This window comes from Grampus griseus, assembly GCF_964374135.1.
Source record: "Grampus griseus genome assembly, chromosome: 2".
NCBI lineage: Eukaryota > Metazoa > Chordata > Mammalia > Artiodactyla > Delphinidae > Grampus > Grampus griseus.
The window spans coordinates 31,537,328-31,557,568 of record NC_139018.1 but is presented as its reverse complement, the minus strand read 5'-3'; the positions used below and the strand labels follow the sequence as shown (position 1 = coordinate 31,557,568).

Here is a 20,241-nt window from a genome sequence, read left to right as displayed (position 1 = left end):
GAATCTTGCTAAATTTGGCTAAAATTTTATTTGTCAAACAAAGAAAAATCTACTATAAACTCGACTATGGTTTAAGACATCAAATTACATGTAGAGGAGACAACATATATAGTTACCTGGTTAAGGTAACAGTTGCATTGCGGAAATCAATGAGATTTACATCTAAACCTCATAGTTGCATTTTAACTAGACAGTAATATGTGCAGTTATAAAGAAAAGACTTCCCAGGTTACAAGTGACTACTAATAATTCCTTTGCATGTCAAATCTGCACAAACCCAAACAAAACTCCGGTTCTTCCAACACTTCTACTCTGTACTTCATGATTCACAGCTTGAAAGAACTATTCATTACAAAATCTGCAGTTGGCAAAAATGCTACCTTCTTATAATAACTTACTTTAAGTGTTCTAATGTTAGCCTCTGCATTTTGACCACTTCATTATTACATGTCCTGTCATAAAAAGGATTACTTCTTTCTGAAAAGTAATCCAGGACACTTCCACTGTTCAAAATAGGGATCCAGGAACTGTCAACCCAAGAGATTCCCAGCAGATTATCTATAGAAAAGAAACAAAATGATAAAGGATGAGAAAAGAGAAAAAAATCCAATCCAACAAACATTTATTATGCATATAATGTAGGAGGCACTATGAATATAAGGATGACGTGGATCCTAACCTACATACCCTCACAGTCCCGCAGAAGAGCTAAGTATGCAAGAAAGCAATGACAACACAAGATCCATAATAAAGGTATGAATAAATGTGTTATGAGAGCACAGTGGAGCAAGCAGAATACCTTACCTGAGGGAACAGGAATGGTTTTTCATGGGATGAGGAGGAGGTGGGTTTTAGCACTATATGTTAAAGAATAAATAGAGGCTCACCATGGAGAAAAGAGAGGCAAAGTAATTCCAAGCAGAGGTAATGCATATACAAAGGTAGGGAAATATAAAAGAATATTATATGTTTAATTGGGAGATTCTAATTGACATATATACACTAATATGTATAAAATAGATAACTAATGAGCCTGCTGTATAAAAAATAAATAAAATTCAAAGATTCAATAAATAAATAAAAGTACATTATATGTTTAAAGAATAACTCAATTAGGTGAAGAAGTTATAGGATTTGAAATCTAGAGAGGTCTTTCAAAATATCGGAAATCCTGAGTTTTTATAATGTTGGCAACTAATTCAAAAATTTTCAAACAATATGTATGCCAAAGAAAACACATCCATCGCCACTAATGGGAGATCTTCCAATTAAAGAGACAGAAATAAGTTAGGAATCTATTATTATAGATGAGATAATAATTATGTAAAAGGGGCAAATGAAAAGTAGAATGCCCTTAATTACAGCCATACAATTTCACATTTTAAAGAATTAAACTTTAAATTTTTCAAAATGGAAAAAGAAAACAAAGACATGATAAGTAGGGCTAGATAGCTTTAATTAATGAGCTTTTATTGGGTACTGGCTGCAATGTTTCATACCACTGACAGTACTAAATCCCACTAGCTGTAAGTCATGAAACATCAAATTGCCTATATAATTACTGGTTGAAGAAGGAAGAATGGAAAAGTTCAACCTCCCCATGCCTTAGTTTTCTCATCTATAAAATAGGGATTATAATAGTATCTGCATGCTAGATTATATATGTAAAATGCTTAGTACATTGTAATAACCCAATAAATGTTCATTATGATGATGGTGGTAGTGCTGGTAGTCAATTTCTTTTAAGATTAATATGAACAAACTTATTTCTGGCTTAACCAAAGGCTGTCCTAGTTTGTGCCTCTTTTTTTTTCTAGTTTATGCACTTCTAAAAAATATAGAAACGTCTTTCATTCTAAAAAGGTATAGGTTTACTAGATATTCAAATGGTCAAGCTAGATTAAACTCATTTTAAATGTCACTAATCTCTGCAAAGCCTTTCTCTACTTTGCAAGGCAGAAATAATGGTTTCTTTCTCTATGTCCTCATAGGGGTTTTTATATAGTTTTATAATTGATTATTAATAACCCACAAGTACAAATGTTTTCCCATTAAATGCTGAGTTTTTTAAGGAACTGGGGCTGTGGGTTACTCATCAGAACTAGCACAGGACCTGTTTGGTAAGAATTAGAAAATGTTTATTAATTCATGATTAAGGGCTAAGGACGTAAATTTACACACACTCCAGTATCCAAGTATGTTCAGTTACAAACTAGTTAACTGGGGTTAAGAGGGTGGTGTGTGGCTGTGAAATAGGATATATTAGTTCTCCTACATAGAAGCTACCTGTGACCACAGCCCAATAGACTACACTACCAAAACAAGCAGACTCCAACTATTTCTTACCATCTCCACTGTTACCACCCTAGTCTGAGCCACCCCCAAATCCCCATGCATTACAAAAATGCCTTCCTAACCGGTCTCCCTAATTCTACCTTTGCCCTCCTACAGTGTTCTCAGCAGTCAAGGTGATCCTAAAAAAAAGTAAGTCAGGTTACGTTCATCCCTTCTGGTCAAAACCCTCCAGTGGTTCTCTATTTTACTCAGAGGACAAGCCAAAGGCCTTACCACGGCCTACAATTCCTGTATGAACAAGCCACCACACCAATTCTCTCTCTGACCTCATCTACTTCCCGCCTCCTCGCTCACTGTGCTTCAGCCATACTGGCCCCCTTGCTGTTCTTCTGACATGTTCCCACCTTAGAGCCTTTGCAATGGACCTAACAAATCTAAATAAAAAGTTATGAAAGCTAAACAGCCTCGTGGACTAAATGTTCCTCTTTTGTATTCAGTAGCAAGGGAGAGCATACTGACATGGCTCTAATACAGCTCTCTAACAGTCAGCAAGTAATGAAATTAGGTACTTGATATTCTCACTTATAACGAAAGACAAACATATAGTAAACATTATCCAGAACTGCTGAAGATCACTGGACATTCTGACAATATATAAATGACAATATATTTGGAATATGTGTGCTAGACTCCAATTTGGTTAATATAGAAAAAGGAACCTCAAACGTCAGGAATAAGGTAGGCCCCAGGCCAAGTGCCAAGAATGAACCAAACACTGTCGGCTCATGACCCCACCCCCTTCTCTGTCGTTCCTTCACCTGGACAGAACAGCCCCAATACTGCTGTAGAGATACGTATGTAGGACAACACCACAGGGCTCAAAGCCCAGAGCTTATTCCAACCCCTTCGTTTTGACTCTTCTAAGAGACTCCTGAAAAACTGCGAAAATCTAGGCAATTTTTCGACAGATTGGCGCTTTGGGTCGTTCACAGAAAACATTCCAAAGAGCTTGGGAGACATCACAAGGGAACCGGAATCTTGCCCCCAAGAGCTATAAATCCCTAAACCAGCTCCCAAACAATCAGGAAACAAAGGGGACAGCACAGGTTACCTCGGATATCCACCGCCGCCATAGTCCCAAAAGCGTCCTCAGGTTCTTCTTCCGGCGCAGAGTAAACGTAACAAGTCTGAGACGAAAGAGCTCGCTGCAGAGCAGAGGAATGTTAAGCAGGAACCAAAAGAGGGGAGGAGACTGCAAGGCCAGGAAGACAGGGCAGGGAAAGGGAAGAAGCGGAAAGAATAGGAGGTGGAGCGGGGCGGGGCTGAGGGGCGGGGCTGAGAGAGGGTGGGGCGGGGAAGAGGGGAGGAGCGGAGAGAAGGGGTGGGGCGGGGCTAGGAGGTGGAGCGGGGCAAGGAGGAGCGGGGAGGGATGGAGCCGGGAAGTAGAGTTGGGTTGGGGGGAGAGGGGTGGGACGAGGCAGAGAAGGGCGGGGCGGGGCTGGGAGGTGGAGCGCGGTGGGTAGGGAAGGGGTAAGAAGGGGAGGGAGAGGCTAGGAGCTGCTAGCAGGAAGGAGAGAGCAGCGCCAAAGGAGGGAGAGGTAGAGGCAGGGCATACTACCGGGGTAAAAATTTGGAGACTTTGAGGAAAAACAGAGTGAGCAGAGCCCTGCCCAACGTCCACCACTGAGGGATTCGAAAATTCGACCTTGGGCTTCCCTGGTGGCGCAGTGGTTGAGAGTCCGCCTGCCGAGGCAGGGGACGCGGGTTCGTGCCCCGGTCCGGGAAGATCCCACATGCCGCGGAACGGCTGGGCCCGTGAGCCATGGCCGCTAAGCCTGGGCCTCCGGAGCCTGTGCTCCGCAACGGGAGAGGCCACAACAGTGAAAGACCCGCGTACCGCAAAAAAAAAAAAAAAAAAAAGAAAGAAAATTCGACCTTGATCTCCTGTGATCGTTTATAAGAACAAATTCTGATTGTGCAGAGTTGGGGGTGGTAACATCTTTCATTTTAAAAGCTCTTTCAGGTGTATCCAATGAACTGTTCAGTTTAGGAGCTACTGGCCGTTGTTTTTCACCCTACCTCAAGTGTGGGGATGGGCAGGACTAAGCAGGAAAAATTTGACAGTCGTTAGCTTTTATGTGACTAAGCCCATTAAAAGTCTAAAGCCATTGAAGAAACTATTACATGCCTCTGAGACAAAATTTTCACAAGACAGGAAATGCTTCTGAAGCAAAATATTAAAAAGATTAAAAGAAAGGGAATACCCCTGGGTCCCTGAGTAAAGACCTAGTGTCTGCATTCCGGCTAATCTGGGCTAGATAGCAAGATGCCAGAGAGAGAATAATTCTGTGAAGTGCAGAAGCCATAGGAAGCCTTAGAAAGATTTTCAAGCTCCATAAAAGCAAAATGATGAGGATATCTGCAAGCAAGACCCAGATGCCAAGAAGAGAACCTGCAAATCTGAAGAAGCCCTTTTCATGGTGATGAAGTGTTAGTGCCTGTATCTGTTCCAAAACTTAGGTACTATGAAGGTTCCCCCAGAATTTAACCACAAAACAGAGGTAAGGGGGTGGGGGACCATGAATTTATTGGAATTTTCTACCTCATAGACTGGGAATTCAAAAATTTTAACTCTAAGTGGCATACAAATATATTGCTTTGTTATACTCCACTTTTTGAACTGGGATTTTATACTTGAGATGGTATGTATACAGTATGTGTCCCAATAAAAGCATGCACATGCACAGAGCAGAGTTTTCAAAGGAGAAAGGCGTGGTAGGGTCCTGGTGGAGAAGGCATTCCAAAACAGGCGTTATCATGTCCAATAAACAAAAGTGTGGAACATCAAGCTTTTTGCTTTGTTTTGTTGATTCTGTTTTCTTGTGTTTTTATTAGAAGAGGATTAGGAAGAGGTACAACAAAACACAGATCTGTAGGTAATAAAACATACGGTAAGCATGGTAGGCCAGACCTGGGAGCTCAGCCTTTATCTTGTAGACAGTGGGAGAAATGTAATTGGGCTTCCATTTTAGAAAGATTGTCCAAGGAGCATGAGTTGGAGGCATTTATAAGACTGAAAACAGGGAGTCCGTTTAGGAGACTCTTGCAAACTAAATGATGTCTACACTCATACAAAGGCAGCAGTAGCTGAGGGAAGAAAAAGGATGACAGATATTTAGGAGATAAAATCAAAAGGGAATTAGTGACTAGTAGATGAGCTTGAGGAAGGAAAGGCAGGAAATAAAACATTATTCCCAGGATACTGCTTTATAAGACTAAGTATTGTTAATCAAATTAGGGATAACAAGTAACAAGTAAGTAGGTAAAAAGGGGAGTAATGATTTTTTTTTTTTTTTTTTTGCGGTACGCGGGCCTCTCACTGTTGTGGCCTCTCCCGTTGCGGAGCACAGGCTCCAGACGCGCAGGCTCAGCGGCCATGGCTCATGGGCCCAGCCGCTCCGCAGCATGTGGGATCTTCCCGGGACCGGGGCACAAACCCGCGCCCGCTGCATCGGCAGGCAGACTCTCAACCACTGCGCCACCAGGGAAGCCCCATGATTTATCTTTGAACATGTCCATCTTATACATGAAGTGTCTACAGGACATTCTGTATACTAGAGTTCCTTAGCCTTTGCATTATTGACGTTTGGGGCCAGATAATTCTTGGCTGTAAGTATGGGGAGCTGTCCTGTACATTGTAGAATGTTTAACAGCAATCCTGGCTTCTACCCACCAGATGCCAGTAGCAGCAACCCCGTCCCAGTTATGATGACCAAAAATGTCTCCAGACATTACCAAATATCCCTGGAGGACAAAACTGCCCCCAGTTCATAACCACTGCTTACAAAGGTATCTATAGTAGTATGAAGTCAAAGCAGAAAAGTTTCAGGAAGAGAGGAGTACTCACAGTGTGAAGCAGATATGTGAGATAAGGGCTATGAAGCAGGCATTGGATTCGGTAAATAGGAAGCCCCTAACAAGAATAGTTTTTGTGGAATGATGAGGGTCAGAGGAGAGTATGTTCAGGAGTGAAGGGAAGTGGCATTGGGTATAGTCTGTATTTTCAAGGCTGAGAGGGAAGCCTAGAGTGCTACCTGGAAGCTGTATGGACATAATAATACTGAAATGTGAATATGTGGATAGGCTAAGGTAAAAGACCCAGAGAAGATCTTCAATCACTCTTCAGCAAATTCATTCATTCATTCCGTCAGCCACCAATCATTTAATACCTACTCTGTGTTTTGCTCAGCTCTAGTTGCAGAGGATAAAGCAGTAAACAAAGCCTCTGACTTCAAGGAGTCAACAAGTCTGATGGAAAAGACAGACGATAAACAAGTACATAAATAAAGAAGAGCATTACAGACTGTGATAACAAAAATGGGGGGAGATGAGACAGCGATTAACTGGAGGAAGCCACTTTGGATACGATGGTCAGGACAGACCTCTCTGAGGAGGTGATATATCTGAGCTGATACCTGGAGGATGAGAATGAATCAGCCACATGAAGAGCTGGGGCTCAAGCTTTTCAAGCAGAGAGAAGAGCATACAGACCCTGCAGTGGAAAGTGGCTTGGTCTGGGAACCAGGAAAAGGCCAGTTTAAACTGAATCACATAATAAGTGAAGGAGGAATAGTGGAAAGAGACGAGGAAAGAAGGTAGGAGTCAGATGATAGATGGCCTTGTAAATAAGTTTTTTGTTTTTTGTTTTTTGTTTTTTTGCAGTACGCGGGCCTCTCACTGTTGTGGCCTCTCCTGTGCGGAGCACAGGCTCCGGATGCGCAGGCTCAGCGGCCACGGCTCACGAGTCCAGCCGCTCTGCGGCATGTGGGATCTTCCCGGACCGGGGCAGGAACCCGTGTCCCCTGCATCGGCAGGCGGGCTCTCAACCACTGCGCCACCAGGGAAGCCCAATAAGTTATTTTTTTATTCAAAGGAAATGAGAAGCTATTAAAGACTTTAAGGGGTAGAATGCCACAAAGGTATTAGTTCTAACTGGAAATTTGCACTGGATGTCAAAAATAGTTGCTGTTTATTGAGCCACTTACTATGGATCAGGCACTGTGCCAAGCCCTTTGATGAATTACCTAGTTTTCCCCTAACAATTTTATGAGGCAGATGCTATTATTACTCCCATTTTGCAGATGAGGAGACTGAATGAGGCAGATGAATTAGCTGCTCACAAATTATTATCTATGTGAGTACATCGTTGATCTACGTTTTCCACTCCCCTTGTATCTAGATGTAGCTACCTAGGTAGTTCTCATCAATGGAATATGGATGGAAGTGATTAGTGTCATCCCCAGGCCAAGCTGCTTAAAAGCATGGGTGCCTTTTCCACTCTCTCTCTCTGCTTCCACTTGGTAGATATCACAGAGACCTTCAAGTCATGGATTGAACATGGGGAGAGCCAGGATCTCTGAATGGCTGACCATGGTGCTGAACCTCCCTGCTGACCTACATTGGACCTTGATAAAAACAAGAAATAAGGTTTTATTGTGTTAAACCACCCCCCAACACACACACACAATTTGCTTTGTACTCTCTCTTCTATAAAGTCAATAAGGGTGATGTAATCTACTCCCTCTTCTGTAGGATATGCTAAAAATTTGTACCTGCCTCCCCTATATACAATATGGCCCTTTGAGGCTTTGTGGTTTGGGGACTTACATCATTTGACATGCAAGTGTTAGAGTGCAAATGAAAGAGAAAAGCAAAAAGCTCTTCAGTAAGAGGGTAGGAATGATTTTCTGATTGGTTAAAAGAAATTCATAGCACATTAGAAACAATTACCTGCTCGCACCTTCCTCCATATGGCTACGATCCAGATTCCTCACATAGGTGCCTTTTAAATACTTGACACACTGCTCCTCTTTACCATGTTTTACCTTTTTTAACATTCTCTCCAATAGTCTAAATTTACACACATCATATCCTCCCACTTCTTTACCTGTGTGCCCTTCTTTATAGGGATACCTCTATAATTCCAGGGCCTGAATTAAGACTTTTTCCTAAAAAGAAGTTCTCTAGACTATAAACTCCACAAGGACACGGTCAGGTATGTGTTTGCCTGATATAATTGATCTAGTCCCTGGCATGGTGTCTTCCATGTACTAGGTGCTCGACAAATATTTGTTGAATTAACAAATCATGTATAAATGAATGGATGATACAATGGCCCTCAGATCAATAACAAACTTCTGCATTTCAATAATAGATAAATGTAATGGGATTGTTAAGTGGAAATGGATTTATGGGAATGTATAAGAAAACTTAAAATCTCTCTTGATCTTAGAACAATGTAGAACAAACAACAACAACTTCATTTATGCTAATGTTCTGGAAATCCACAGAATAAAAAGAAAAACACAAGATTGTATTTTGTGTGATATCCTACCAGAAAAATGTTCTAGAAAATATTAAAGTTGTGTGAGTTTTTTCTTTCTTATTTAATGAGCAAAAAGCCAGCTACTTCAAAATACAGAACAGGACAGAAAATCACCTCAGAATTACTTAGGAGGTATCTCTGAAAAGTTACCCTGGAACCTCTGGGAATGGACTTGATGGTCCATGGAGAGATATGTTACCAAATATTTCGTATTTTAAGGGTTGTGAGAAAATCTACACTACCCCTGCATGGCAAATACCCAAACCTGACCCTGGGCAGTACCTCTGAAGGCAGCTGTTCGCCTTAGGAATTAGCTATAATTGTAGACCAAAAAACCCGATCACTAAGAGTTCAACCCTAGAATCCCAAACATAGAGTACAGATAAGCTTAGTCCAGAAGAAACAGAATCTTCTTCCCTCCAAGAACCTCTCCTTGGATTTTGTTCCCATTGCAGGACAGTGGTCAAGTATCCATGAGACTGGGCAGTACTAAACCTCCAATAAGACTCCATGCAGCATCACAAAGCAATAGCAAAGGCTGACTGGGACTTCCCTGGTGGTCCAGTGATTAAGACTCCAAGCTCCCAATGCAGGGGGCCCAGGTTCGATCCCTGGTCAGGGAACTAGGTCCCACATGCATGCCGCAACTAAGAGTTCGCATGCACAACTAAGGAGCCCGGGAGCCGCAACTAAGGAGCTTGCCTGCCACAACTAAGACCCGGCGCAACCAAATAAAAATAAATACCAAAAATATTATTTAAAAAAAATTGCAAAAGCTGACTAAATTGATTAGACTTCACTATGACATTCAAAGATGGCTAATAAGTCTCATCCTTCGGGCGGAGCAGGCTGCTGAACTGTTTTGTTAATTCTGGAGTGAAGCAAAGAGAGTATCCCAAAGAAGATCGTTAGCTAACCACAGCAAGTAGGGCCCCAGAAAGTGATGCTGAAAGTCAAATTGCTATATCTCAAGTGACTATGCCAGCAAACCTTGGGAAAGGAGTGGCTGAGGCAATAGCTTGCAAATCTGCTGGTAGATTTTGCTTTACTCTTAGGGACTTACAAGTAAAGGATTTGGTAGTTTCCTCAATAAGATTACAGGAAAGAAAGAAGTAATTCCTTGGCCTTATTAGTGATAAAATTGTTCATAGTATTCTCATATTGTCTTCTTAATCTAGGCTATAGCTGCACACATGTCCCCATTTTTAATCATATCTTTTCTTCTTTTTTTTTGATTAATGTCACTAATGATTTACCCAATTGGATTGTATTTTTTTTATAAATTTCTTTTTTTTTTTTTTTACTTATTTACTTTTGGCTGTATTGGGTCTTCGTTGCTGCGCTCAGGCTTTCTCTAGTTGTGGCGAGCAGGGCTACTCTTCGTTGTGGTGCACGGGCTTCTCACTGCTTCTCTTGTTGCAGAACACAGGCTCTATGCATGCAGGCTTCAGTAGTTGTGGCTCACGGGCTCTAGAACACAGGCTCAGTAGTCATGGCACATGGGCTTAGTAGCTCTGTGACATGTGGGATCTTCCCAGGCCAGGGCTCAAACCTGTGTCCCCTGCAGTGGCAGGCAGATTCTTAACCACTGCACCACCAGGGAAGCCCTGGATTGTATTTTTTAAAGAACAATATTTAGCTTTATTAACTCACTCTGTGGTATCTTTTCCTTCTCTCTCTCTCTCTTTTGGTATCTTTTTCTATTTCACTTATTTCTGCTTTTATTTTTTTTTCTTTCCTTCCTTCTACTTTCTTTGGCTTTATTCTGTTGTTCATTTCCTAATTTCTTGGGATGAACATTTAGTTCGTTAATTTTCAGCCTCTACTTATTTCTTCAATAAGCATGTAAGGCTATAAATTTTCCTTGAAGAAACCTTTTCACTGTATACCTCAAGATTTGAAGTATAGTGTTTTATTATCATTTGTTCAGTGTTCTTTAAGTTTTAATTCAGTTTATTCTTTGACACATGAGTTACTTATATGTATTTTTTTAACTTCCAAATCTATGGCATTTTAAAATTTATCTTTTTGTTGCTAGCATCTAACTTAATTGTTTTCAGAGAACATGTTCTCTATAATAATGTTCTCTATAATAATATTCTTTGATATTTGTTTGGGTTTGCTTTATGCCTTATATGATCATGTATGCTTAAGAAGGAAATGCATCCTTTGAGTGTTGGTTACAGAATCTGGAAGCATTAGACACCCCCAACATCTCAAAACTATCTTTTTCTGGTCTCCATAGCATTACATTCCTAACATTTCTGCTGCCTCTCAGACCATTCCTTTTCTACTTCTTACATTGGCTTCTCTTCCTCTATTTTACCCTCAAATTCTCTAATCCTTAGTTCCATGTCTCATTGTTTCTATCTTCCTGCTTTTCACTCTCCTCTCTAGATGATCCAGTTCACACTGTGGCTTCAATTTCCATCTATGTTATCACGGTTTACAAAGTAGCCTAATCTAGATCTCTCTCCTAAGTTCTAGGAACATATTTGCAACTGCCTTCTGGACAGCTCCAACTTGCTGTTTTGCGTCCCACACTGAAAGATTTTCACTCCTGCCTGTATTCTTTTTTTTTTTTTTTTTTTGGCGGTACGCGGGCCTCTCACTGTTGTGGCCTCTCCCATTGCGGAGCACAGGCTCTGGACGCGCAGGCTCAGCGGCCATGGCTCACGGGCCCAGCCGCTCTGTGGCATGTGGGATCCTCCCTGACCGGGGCACGAACCCGTGTCCCCTGCATCGGCAGGCGGACTCTCAACCACTGCGCCACCAGGGAAGCCCCTGCCTGTATTCTTGATCTTAGCTGAGAAACCTTGCCTCCTCTCTTCCTGACTTCACCAAATCTCGTCCATTCTCCTCAGGCACCTCCCTTGTATCAGGCTCCTCCTCTGCGTCACCATTGCTGTGCTTTTCATCTCAACCCTGGTTCTGTCTTGCTGAGCACTGTTGCTAGGGAAACTTTTCTTTGAAAAGTGTTTTCTTGTTCTAAAATCTCTACTGACTCCCTATTTTCTGCCCACAGAATGAAATGTAAGCGGGCCTCAACTTGCTTTTCAGCTTTATCTCCAAACCACAAACCACCACTCACACTCTGAATCCCTCCTACAATACTGAGCTTATTGAAGATTCCAGAACTGCAGAGGGTGTTTATGTCTTTGAACCCTTGGAAGTGGTTCTACCTGGAAACTTCGAATGCTATTCTCTCCCTTCCTTCACTCACTCTCTCAGCTCAGTATACAGGAGAGCAAATGTGCATGGGTACACGTGCATACACACACGAACACACACATTTACCTGGAAAGATCTACCTATGTGTAAGCAAGATTAGAATGGGGGGAAAGGTTTATATTCTGGGTTTTTTTAAGTTTATTATTTTGCAGATGCTGCCAATGAGTGATGAATGTGATTTCGTTAGAGGGGAGTAGGTACAGGGAAAAGTCAGGAAATGGTTAATAAAATCTGTGTTTGCAGATAGTTCCCTTCTCTTTATCCTCTCTCTGCTGACTTAGGACATTTTCTTTAGATTCCATGAAATGATAACACGTCCATTTTCACTCCTTCTCAGACACCTAATTGCCCAGGTTTTTAGATGACTCCATCTCCTAATCCACTTTCGTGTTACTTTCCCTTGGGATTGGTTGCCTGGTAACTCTGACACCAAGCTTGCTTTCCTAGTAATTATGCTCTTCGTATTCTCCAATAATTATCTCCTGCTGAGTTTTCTTACAGTTTATTTCTAAATTTCATATATGTGGACCTAAGAAAATAATTTTATTTTCTTAGGGTCATGTATAAAGTGTATTTATAAAGAACATTTACCAAATGTTTATTGGTAGAAGGAAATTTTCTGGGTTCATGTTCCATTTCCTGCCAGATAAAGTGACCCTTTGCTTCACAGACTATCTGTCCTTGTGAGTATGGCTTTATGTGAACCTGACATATAATGTGAGCCAATTCTTTACCTTCCTGTGAGTGCTCAACTGTAACATTCAATGTCATTTCACAGAACTGGATTAAAACAAGATAAAAAATTCACTAACAGCCAAATAAAACTTAAAAACAGAAAAAATGTATGAGATGATAGACTTTGTAATTAGTGTCTTTTCTTGTGTCTCCAGTCCATGCCAAAAGTTATTCCCAAGTTATATGCAAGAAAAGTATCAATGCATATACTATTTGGATATGCCATATACCCATGTAAAATGTAAAACCAAATTATACATGTGCTAGCATTCAGGGCTTTGTTTTTTAACATGCTATATACAAACATGGAAATATCTGTCTGATTTGTGGACAAATCACTCAGAGAAACAATCTGTCTTCTCAGTGATCATTCATCTAATCATTTGTATTTATCTATTGAGCTGTCAGTGGTGGGTGAGTACAAAATGGCCCTGTGACCCAATATTGTAATACAAATTGAAAAGTGATGTAATAGATGTTACTATTACAGGCTTACAGAAGACAAATCAACTGTAAAGTTCATGGGGAGCTCATGGGGAGCTGTGGAATAATGGGGAAATCCTTTTATGCTTAAGACATTTAAGTCTGTATTTTTAAAAAATATTTATTTATTTATTTATTTGGCTGTGCCAGGTCTTAGTTGACACATGCAGGATCTTTTGTTGTGTCATGCGAGCTCTTAGTTGCGACATGTGGGATCCAGTTCCCTGACCAGGGATCTAACCTGGGGCCCCTGCATTGGGAGCGTGGTTTCTTAGCCGCTGGACCACCAGGGAAGTCCCCTAAGTTTGTATTTTTAGATGATAAGACATAGTTGTACACATGTATACACTCAAAGATGAGATAAGTAATTCATAATTAATTTGTGCTGCAAATTTTATTACCCTTCTTACCAGAAACTTATATTTACATAAAAGAGTTTGTCGGATCTCAAAAGCTAGATTAAAAATCACAATGTATCTGTGGCATTTTGATATAGAATGAAAATAAATTTAATTTTGATGCGTAGTTAACATTGAAATAAGTCAAATTTTAAATTAGAGTCAGTTCAAAGTGGTATTTAAAAATCACACTTGTGTGTATAAATTCGGTAAAAATATTTTTCTCCATTCAGACATAGCAAACATAGGTAGAAAGAGTTTTACAAAGGTAGAGTGTTGAAATTATTTGGTTATGTTAATGTTGTTTATTATGAATGCAAAGCATTAAAAATACCTGACTGGACTCTAAGAATGCCCAAAATAGAAAAGTTTGATCCTGGCTTAAAAGTTCTTGGTGGAATCACACTTAAAAGTATCACTGTTACATGGCAGTTCAATATCACTTGTTCAACCATATTCCATGAGATACAGCTGTGATAAATGCTAAGGAATAAAGGAACTAGAGTTGGTAATGACTATTACCTTTCTCATTCAATTCACCCAAATTAATATTATTCTAGGCATAAAAGGCTGGTTAAGCTGAAACATAACAAAGTTAAAATACAATCAAGTTGGAGAAAATGTCAGCAAAAATAGGAATAATAGTTAATATTTACATATTAAGTACTTACACTATGGCAGGTACAGTGCTAAGCACTTTTAAAAGATTGCTGCACTTAATCATCCCAACAACCTCATGTATTACTTACTATTAAATCTACAACTCATAGAACCAGACAGTAGAATCGTGGTTGCCAGGAGCTGAGGAAAACTGGGGAGATGTTGGTCAAAGGGTATAAACTTTCAGTTAAAAATGAATAACTTCTGGGACTCTCATGGTGATTATAGTTACTGATACTGTACTGTATACTTGAAATTTGGTAATAGAGTAGATCTCGTGTTCTCACCATACACCCCCCCCCAAAATGGTAACTATGTGAGGTGATGGATGTGTTACTTAACTTGACTGTGGTATTCATTTCACAGTGTATATGTATCACCACATTGTACAACCTAAATATATACAATTTTTATTTGTCAATCATACTTCAGTAAAGGTGGAAGGAAAAAGTTGCTACCTTACATATGAGGAAACAGAAGCTGAGGGAAGTTAAACAAGTCACTTGAGGTTATAGTGATCAGTGGTGGAGCCCAAGTCTCCAGTCCCCTTACTCTTTCCCATTTTTCTGTTCTGCTTTTTACATATTGAACACAAAAACCGAAATTTGAACTTGTATGAAAAGATGAGTATGATTTTTTTTTTCCTAGAAGACAAAAGGCAATGGGCACTTTGGCTGGGGGAATAGCTAATGCAAATTCAGATGTGGAAGGGATTTTGTTCAAAAGAGAGCAGGTATATTGTGCATTGAGCAAACAATGTGATGATGCTGGAAGATGATGTTGAAAGATAAGACCCTTGTGCCCCATTTGTTTCAGATCTTATTTGCTTAAGAGTTTTGACTTGATCCTAAAGGCATCGGCTAGTCAATGGAGATTGTTATTTGATCATGGAAACTCAGATGTCAGTGTGGAGGCTGAATTCGATGATTACTAAGGAATAGCTCCTAACAACCCAGACAAGAACTGATGATGGACCAATCTAAGGCAGGAACTCCCAAAGTAGTGGAGATATAGACCTTGGAGAGGTAAAAGAAATTTGCTCTCCTCCTCCCAGATGCAAGCACTTCAATCAGCTGTTGAGTATGCGTAAAAATGGGAATGGTCAGCAAAAAAGTGCAGTCCTGAGTTTTTCCACACATCAATAATATTTCCTGATGTGGGTTCTTCTTTACCAGTCCAGATGGGGAATTATCACTTGCAGACTTCAGAGGAAAAGGTAATTATAAAATTCATTAGGCTTCCTGAATGAAGAAGTATAATTAAACCACCATGGGCAAAGAGCCTCGTCTGTATAATTTAAAGCTATGCAGCGGGTCATTGTTTATGTCTCCAATCTCATCTACATGTAGCTAATTCATAATCATGCTCCATCTGGCCAAAATTAGTTACATTATTCTGTAGGCCAAGCGAGAATATTTGTTTTTTTTAAAGAGGTTTCAGTATCCTAGCCAGTGTAGTCTCACGTGCATCTGAATTATCCATTCTCCTTTTCTCGAAATATTTGAATCTTGCTAGAGTGAAAAGTAAAAATAGAATATATGGAATGTATAAGAAAAAACTCTTGTTTCAAGAGCCCAGCACCCTTAACAGAATGGGGTTAGGATAGGATATTCTTATACCTATTTAAAGGACAGAGAAACCAGGCAGGTCTGTGCCAAGCTGCCAGATGTTGAGGTGTTCAGTTAGGATAACAAGCCAAAATGAAAGCAACAATCAAACCTCTTTATTCATTTACTGCAACAGTGCAAGTAAGAGGCAGAAGCGAAAGGCATTGGCTCCCTAGTGTTGCATTTTCCTCCATGGAATGGCCCCAGGCAAGGATCAATGGAAGCACAGATGGGAGATATCATCTCCCTGGCAAGGAGCCCTGAACAAAAAGCTCCTGCTCTTTTACAGACCTGTGTGTCTACAGGAAGGAAGAGGGGAAAGGGCTAGGTGTGAAAAGTACTGAGTCAAAGTGAGAAAAACGGCCTCATCACCTCCCTGATAATGAGGTCCTGGTGGAGGGGCTTGGAAAATGTCTCAGCCAAAGCCCCGGGTAAAAAGACTTCCAAATGGAGGTGCCCGGGCTGGAAATGAAGATATGCATATGAGCATGGCTTGCCCAAGAAGGCCTGAGTCACTGACTGCAGCTCCCTCCAGAAAACTACAATGCACAAGTACGATGTGGGGAGGGCAGCTTCCCGCATGAGGCCTGCCAGGCAATTACCAAAGTCCTGTAATTCCCTGTGGTCAAACCTGACCACACAGAGGATTTTGTCCTGGAGCCACACTACTCAATGTGAATCCAGATCTGATAATAAGTTGAAATGGGTTCACGTGTCCAGCATATGCCAATCTGCTAAAAGCCATAAACTGTGAATAGAGAGAATAAAGGAAAATTTTTGGTCTAATGTTATGCAACTGCTAAGGGTAGTTGGCAGTCTTGATTTTATATGTTATATCTGAGAAGCCCAAGTACAAAGGTTAGGCCTGGGGCTTGGGTAGGGAAAGGAGAAACTGGGATTTTCCCTCTTGCTTCCCAACTTTGCTGATTTCTCAGCAATCTGTACATTGGAGTTTGAGAAGAGAAGGGAAGAGAGAAGGAGTGGTGCTCTGAAAATACTTGACCTTCTCAGGCCAGTGAACACTCATTGTGTCAGCCTTCACCATTTAGGAAGTAGACATCAGCGCATGCTGTGTAATTTCAGAGCAGTGGCAGGAATCTCCTCATCTGACCTGGAGGCAACTCATTTCTCCGACGGCTGTTAAATTTTTCCCTTAATTTCCATTCTCACTGCCTCTCACTTAGGTTATTATAACAGACTTTGGATTACTGTCTCTGCCTCTGGTTTATTTTTCCCACTGGACTATCTGATAAGCCTTAAAAGACATAGAACCAGAGCTTCTTCGGAAGTCAGTTATGTAGAGTTGGTAACTGAAGCCCACGGGAATGAATAAGCTCTCCTAGACAGTGATGTAATAGTAAAAACAAATAACCAAACTCTTCTACTAACGAACTAGGGAAAGAGCACACACCCATCTTTCACTTATTCAATAAATAATTATTATGAATATTTATTATTATACCATTACTACATTCTAAGGATTAAGAAATTCTACCCAGGAAATAAGGGGAGCAATGGGGTGGAGTTTTCAGCAAAGGTTTTGTATGACATTTGAGCTGACATGAAAGATGAAGGGTTTTTTCCAGATGAGGTAGGGAGGGGAGGAAAGAGAGGAGTACGGAGGAAAAAGGAAGTGAAACAGAAATATTTAGAAATGAAGCATCCTGGAATATTCAAAGTATTGCAAACATTTCCCTATGTCTGGATAAGGTGGATAATGAGTGAGATGAGTGAGTATAAGAAACAGTAAGAGGCAAAGTGAAGCCCAGTAATTGGAGGGCTCGTAGTCCATGATAAGTAATTCGGGCTTTATTCTGTAGGCAATTCGGGCACCATTGGAGAAGTTTTTTACTTAGAGTAATAATAAGGTAAGATTTTCATTTTAGAAACCGCAATCTGGCAATTGTATGAGACAGTTTGAAGGGTATAAGTGACTGGAGAGACTATTGCCTATGGTGTAAGTGAAAAAGAATATGGGCGTGAGTAGGGAAAATAGCAATGGAATGAAGAGGAAGGAATGGATGCGATGGGCATCAAGAAAGTAGAATTTAAAGAACTTAGTAACTGAATAGATGTGGGAGTGAGAAAAGTCCAGGGTGATTCCTAGTTATTTGGCTTGGGTGAATGGTTTGATATCATTCACTGAGACAGGGAATAAAAGAGGAGAAGGGGAGTTTTGAACATATTAAGCTTGAGATGACTATAGAACATATAAAACTGTGCGATCCAGAAGGCAATTGGAATAAGAGCTAGAGGTCAAGGGAAAGCTGTGGACTAGAGTCTTATGTGCCTGGGCAATGTTTGAAGCAAAGAGAATTCATCTTTCCTCTGTAGCCCTGCCAATGACCTTGTTCATGACCTCATCATCTCTCTTTTGGACCACTAAAACATTCTTATTGATCTTCAATCTCTACCCTTGGCAGTTCATTCTTCGTATTCCCATCAGAGTGATATTTCTAAAATACAATTATATATATTCCACCATTTAAAACTTCTCATGGCTCCCTACAAGTCTGCAAAAGAAAAATCTATACTTCTAACTTTGGCTTTCTTGGCAGTGAGAGAATAGAGCAGCCTTACTAAAGACATTTATTTTTACATCATACGTTGTAAGGCTCTAACACTTTACAGTTATCCCCCAGGATATCTCGCAGAAGTGGTTCCCAAACATATGTATATTGATTACCCTCCGAAAAGACAAGGTCAGATGGCCAAGATCCTGAGCCCCCATATTCTTCACAAGTTGTCTTCAACTTTAACCGTAAGATCTCACACATACCACGAAAATAATTGCTTTTCATTACCAACCTATGACTTTGGCTCCAAACCCCAATGCATTATCCTGGAGAACTTGAATGGACAACATAAGAGCCACCTAGAACAGGCAATTCTCAAAACTCCAGGTGAAACACAGGTGGAGGGCATTCCTTGGCCCCTTGCCCCTAGACCTATTCCCTGATCATTACCCTCAACTATTTGTCATCCTAGTGACAATAAAAAGCGACTAAATAAATGACCCAAGGGAACAGAAGGTTCTCCCTGCTCTCTAAATCACTAAAATGTGGGCCAGAGATTTTACACCAGCAGCTGCTACAGCACACGCCACTTACAAGCATCTTTTGTTAGCCAACACAGTGAGGCCCCACACAATATTTTTAAAAAAATCTTCATCCTTTCCTTGCCATCCAAACATGAAAAATGAACTTGCAGAAGGGGTGGCGGTGCTCTTTGCATTTTGACATTCGACAATCAACTGGAACAAAAACAGTATTCCTCCTTCGATGGGATATTTATCTTCCAGTTCATCACCTCTGACCCAGTTCTCTCATGGGCGTTAGGCCAGTGCTTTTCAATCATTAATGCGCCTGCGAATCACCTGGGGAAACTTGTTAAAATTCAGTCTCTGACTTGGTAGGTCTGGGGTGAGGTCTGAGATTTGCTTCCAGATAATGCTTCTGCTGCAGGCCCAGGAACCACACTTCGGGTGACAAGGAATTACATAGGTAGCACAGTAGTTAAGTGCTTCTCTGTGGAGCCAACAGTCTGGTTTGGGATTCTAGTTCAGCCACTTACTAGTTGAACCACCCTGGGAAAAGTTCCTACATTAACTGTGCCTCAGCTTCCTCGTTTACAAAGTGGTGCTAATAACAGTTCTTAATTCAAAGGATTCTAGAAAAGAGAGTGAGTCCTACGTGACAATCCTCAAAAGAGCGCCTGGCACACTGTAAGAAACCAATGAGTGCTAACTATTATTATTCATTATTGAAGTTATAGTAGGTCCCTCCCCTGCTTAAAATTATGAACTGGTTTTCCATTGTCCTCAGGATGAAGTCCAAACTCCTTGACATGGATTACAACGCCCTTTGTGACCTGACCTCTGTTCTCCTCTCCAACCTCATCTCTCTCCTTTTGCCCCTAGCCATGCACTCTAATCTCTCTCATCTTGATCCTTCTACTCATGGAGTTCTCTCTACCTAGAATAACCTTCCCTTTCTTTACCCAGCCAACTCCTAGAAGTCCTTCAAAACTTAGTTGAGGCAACTCGAGTTAGTTGTGTTGGAATTCTTCCCAGACCCTCCCCATCACCACTGTGAGTTAGGTAGCTCTCTTAAATGTTCCCATAGCATCCTAGCACTTCTCTCACAATATTTATCACATTTATATTGTAATAGTCAAATTGTCTCTGTCTTCTTTGGGGCAACTCCTGTGGTCATAAGCTTTCAGTGTGTCCAGTGTGGCATTAATAAATGAATGAATGACCAAATATGTTTCTTGGTGCTGCTGTAGATCTCTATTGGCCCAAATCCTTTGATTAGACCTCTTCTTTTATGGGTTGTGGATCACTGACCTTTAAGGATCCAGACAAGCTATAGCCCCATCTTCCCATCCCAGGGATGCACACATATTCACCACTGCCATGACCCCGCCAAGTAACTGGTATCATAGC

General features: G+C 40.8%; 1 protein-coding gene across 2 annotated transcripts in view; it reads right to left on the bottom strand.

Annotated features, from left to right (window-relative positions):
• The window catches only part of MED6 (mediator complex subunit 6), a 69,920-nt gene extending 66,480 nt beyond the window's left edge, over positions 1-3,440 (bottom strand). For both annotated transcript variants that reach the window (XM_082648036.1, XM_082648037.1), the window contains exons 1-2: positions 3,407-3,440; positions 399-558 (exon numbers count right to left, since the gene is read on the bottom strand). In XM_082648036.1, the coding sequence (XP_082504162.1) occupies positions 399-558; positions 3,407-3,428 (182 nt within the window). In that variant the 5' untranslated portion in view covers positions 3,429-3,440. The remainder of the gene's footprint in view (positions 1-398; positions 559-3,406) is intronic.
• Positions 3,441-20,241: the final 16,801 nt, after the last annotated feature.